Raw genomic sequence first — 4,123 nt, forward strand, 5'->3', positions numbered from 1 at the left:
CCGGAATCGGCATTTCCGTTCGAGAATTATCTTGCGCTTCCACCCATAAGTATCAATCGAATCGATTGATCCGTTCGAGAGTTATCGTGCGCACCAGCCTGCCAGACAGACAGACAGACAGACAGACGGAAGGACATTGCTAGATCTACTCAAAATTGTCTGAACCAGATATCGTACAAACATACATGGGGTCTAAAACCATTATTTCATGAGGCACATTTTTTGTCGTATCAAAGTGTAAATACCCTCTTTAACCTAAAGGCTGAGGGTATAAAAATCGTTGGAAAATAGTGCCCAGGTGTAGTAGAGTAGGGTATTACATGGTCGGCCCTGTCCAACTATACCCTTTCTTACTGGTTTAATGTACATAAATATCAACTTCTTCTTTTTCGCTTTGTTAAGTACCGTTATCAATTACAAAAATATTTTTGGAATAATAAAATATGATATGTTTAGAGACAATTTGCTGGATTGCCATTGGAATTTGTTGATATCGATGTGTCAATTTTTGTCGCAGGTTGGGACCACAGTGAATTGTTTGCTCTGTTCCAAAGCCTGCAAGAATCTACTTTTTTGAAATTTTGAAATTTCACGTTTTATCGAAAGCGATCAGACTTCCTAAACTAAAATGCCTTCAACGAAAAACAATCTTGGCATCCCTGTGTTGAATGAGAAAATCGGGAAATGTTGAGATCTTCTCAATGCCAATGAGAACACTTTCCATTGGGGAGAATAAACAAAACAATATTCATGTTTAACAAAAGAAAATGTTCAGTAAATTTACTGTGCAGACCGGCAGATCGACCAACGCATAGCTAGAACACCTCCCAATTGGAATGGCGTGTGTGCGTTTTTTCCTTTTGCTATGCTACGTTGTGCTTCGTTTGTTTGTATCTTCTGTGAGAGAAAATTTCCACGATGTGTGTCGTTGTTGTTGTTGCTGCTGCAATGTGTGTGGGTATGTTGTTTGTGTTTTCTATTCCGATTGGAAAATGCACCGGCTCTTCGCCTTTGTATATAGTCTCTAATACGAAATATAGAAATTTATACACAAACAAAGAAACTAAGGGAAATTTTGTATACGTGCCGCAGCCGGATGGTGTTTGGGATAAATTTTTGTTCATATTGAAAGAAAAATTTGTGAAAAATCATTCAGTTCGGGAGTAAACGGCGGCAAGTAAAGATCTCTAAATCAGAACCAGAAACCGAACCAAAGTGTGTGTGTCGTTTTTCAGTAAAAGTGTTAAGATCTCTATATATAGATTTTAGATACATATATGTAGATATATTGACTGAAAAAGAAAAGAAATAGATACATACTGTTCAAAAAAAACGGAAGAAGAAGAACAAATTTCATCAAATTAAAAAATTAATGAAAGCCATATGAGTGGTAATAAAACAAGTTTTTAAAAACCGCACCTAATTAACATAGTTTGAAGAATAAAAATACAATAAGAATGGCGGATGTACCGGAACCTGTTAAAAAATGTGCCCTCATGTTAAAGGCAACCAAAAGTGATTCTGAAAAATTTGCTGCCTTGTTCATGGTCACCAAATTGGTGAAGGGCAAAGATTGCAATGCTGCTGCCAAAAAGTTGCTGTTCGAAGCCATTGGTTTTGATTTTATGAAAAAGTTGTTGAATGGTAAAAATTTGCCCAACGATTGTCCTCCTCTGGTGTACAAAAGTGTGGCTTTGTCCATATTGACCTGCTTCTGCCAGGAAGCTGAATTGGCCACCCACAAAGATTTGTTGGATGTTATACCCACGCTTTTGGATATTGTGGAACAGGCTGATGATGATGATTGTGATGACAACTTAATTGTGGTGAGTGAAGCCTATAGCTGTTTGAAGCTGATTGCTGAACATGAGCCCGGCCAAAATGCCCTCATGAGCATGAGTGCCATACCCAAGATGTCACAAATCTATTCCGCCCAAAGTTTCCAAACTGATGAAGCCTTGCAGTTGATAGTTTTGTTGGTAAAGAAGTTCGGTAAGGCCTCATGGACTGATGATCCCAAGCCTTTCCATGCCTTGGTCCAGCGCATTGCTCTGGATATGGAGACGGAACACAGTGAACGCAAATATGACCTTTGTAAGATTTTGTCGGCCATTTTGAAAACCTGCAAGCGTGAAATTATCTACAACTCTTTGGAGGGAGAAATTTGGCCAGAAAGTTTGTTCAAGGGATGCAGTGATATTTTGAAGAGTAAAATTGGCCCCAAACAGCGTGACCCCACCTTGCATTTGATTGCCACCACCCTTCAAGTTTTGGGCATTCAATGGGCCTTTATGTGCGATGAGAAACAGTTCTATTTACTGATCCTGCAAATGGCTGCCATTGAGGTGAGAATGCAAATGGATGAAAAGAAACTGGAAGCCACCTTCCGTAATGCTCCCCTCATACAATGTTGCTTTATTATTTTGGAACACTGTATTGAGTACATGTCCAAGGATCAATTGGATTTGGATGCCAAGGAAAAGCAAACCACCTATTCTGCTTTGAAATATGCCTTCAATCAGGTGTTGGCTGTATTGACCCGTGTTTCCAATGATAAGGTTAAGGATAGCACCAATCCCAAGGACAGGGAATTCATTAAGGCCACTGTACGCGTGATGTCTGCCTGGTTGGCCCAGGAAACCACAGCAATGAGACCGGCCATTTATAAGTTGCTGCCGTTTATGTTCAAAGTGACCAATGATTCATTTAATGAGCTCAAGGAATGGCGTGCTGGACCCAGGGATACCGAGCCTCCCGTAGATATTCTACGTGTTATGTTACCTGCCCTTTGCCACTTGATAGTGGAGGATGATGCCCGCAAGGTGATATTCACCACCAAACAAGATGAGGTGTTTTTGCAACAAATTGAATTCTACTTCACCATTGCCCATTATAAGAGACCACCCATACCTCGTGCTGAACGTTTGAAGCGCATGAATGAACCCGATCCCGTTCCAACTCCCGAACAATTGGCTGAAATGAAGGTGGCCAGGGCTGCCATATGTTCTCTTTGCAATATTTTAATGAATTTGACTGTCTTGGAACCCAAGCTGGCCGAAGATGGTCCAGTGTTTGCCAACATGTTCAAGTTTGTCTATGAACATTTGCCCGAACTTAAAGATACCCCCGACAATCTGTTGATGCATGGCAATTTGGCTGTCTTGGGTTTGCTGCTGTTGAAACAACAATCCAAGAAAGTGAAACAAAATGATTTCTCCATTTGTCGTTACATTCAGGCCACCATACGTTTCCTGTGGGATGCCTATAATATTGATGAGTCCAATGATCCCACCGCCTTGGTTGTGTCCATTGCCTATAAAGAGCATTGGATGGAACTGCAAGAATTGTGGTTCTTGGGCATGCAAACCATGTGTGGTGTATTGCCTTTGGTACCCTGGATTTCCGAATTTGCCATTGAATCCGGCTGGGCTGAGGGTATTGTTCAGACGCTGAAGCGTGTCAAGATTGGCACCCTACCCGCCAATGTCAAGTCGGCCTATGAAGATTTCCTCTCACAATTGGTGGATGTTAACTCTACAGTGGCAGCTGTTTTGAAAAAGGCTGATGCTTTGAGAGTGTGTCGTAATCATCGTATGATGGAATTGGGCAAGAGACTGTTTGGTGACTAAGAATGTTATTCTCCCCTACTGGAAGCAGTTATCTTCAACTTAAATTTAAGTTTAATATGTTTTTAAATCCACAATTTTTTTTAATAAAAAAACAAAAACATTTATATAAAATTAATTCTTCTTAAACAAAAAAATGAGAAATTAACATTATTTTTTAATGAATAACAAACTACACATAAAATCCCTGTGAACAATTTTTTATATATAAAAAATAAATAAATCAAAAAAAAATTGTTTTTTCCAAACAACAATGCATTGAATGATGGTGGGGCTATAATGGATGTGAGGCGGCAGTGTGCTGCTTTGGGTGATGTTTGCGCTAGTCTTAGTATTAGCAACCGCATCATCATACTCAGCATCACCACTGTAGCAGCCTTCGTCATGTTTATTTTCAAGAGTTTTGTTTTGTTGCTGTACATGGACAGCAACAGCGGCACCAGCGCCAGCTAGTATTGTATACACGTAGGTACATATATGGGGCAAAATAACGCCTA

At 39.9% G+C, this 4,123-nt stretch overlaps 1 protein-coding gene across 1 annotated transcript; it reads left to right on the forward strand.

Annotated features, from left to right (window-relative positions):
* The first annotated feature begins 1,042 nt into the window (after window positions 1-1,042).
* On the forward strand, window positions 1,043-3,874 carry Neurochondrin (neurochondrin). The gene has a single exon (XM_073973791.1). It carries the CDS (start codon window positions 1,458-1,460, stop codon window positions 3,627-3,629), a length of 2,172 nt encoding a protein of 723 aa, XP_073829892.1. The 5' UTR covers window positions 1,043-1,457; the 3' UTR covers window positions 3,630-3,874.
* Window positions 3,875-4,123: the final 249 nt, after the last annotated feature.

This window comes from Musca autumnalis, unplaced genomic scaffold (assembly GCF_047663935.1).
Source record: "Musca autumnalis isolate F117 unplaced genomic scaffold, ASM4766393v1 scaffold_1, whole genome shotgun sequence".
Lineage (NCBI taxonomy): Eukaryota > Metazoa > Arthropoda > Insecta > Diptera > Muscidae > Musca > Musca autumnalis.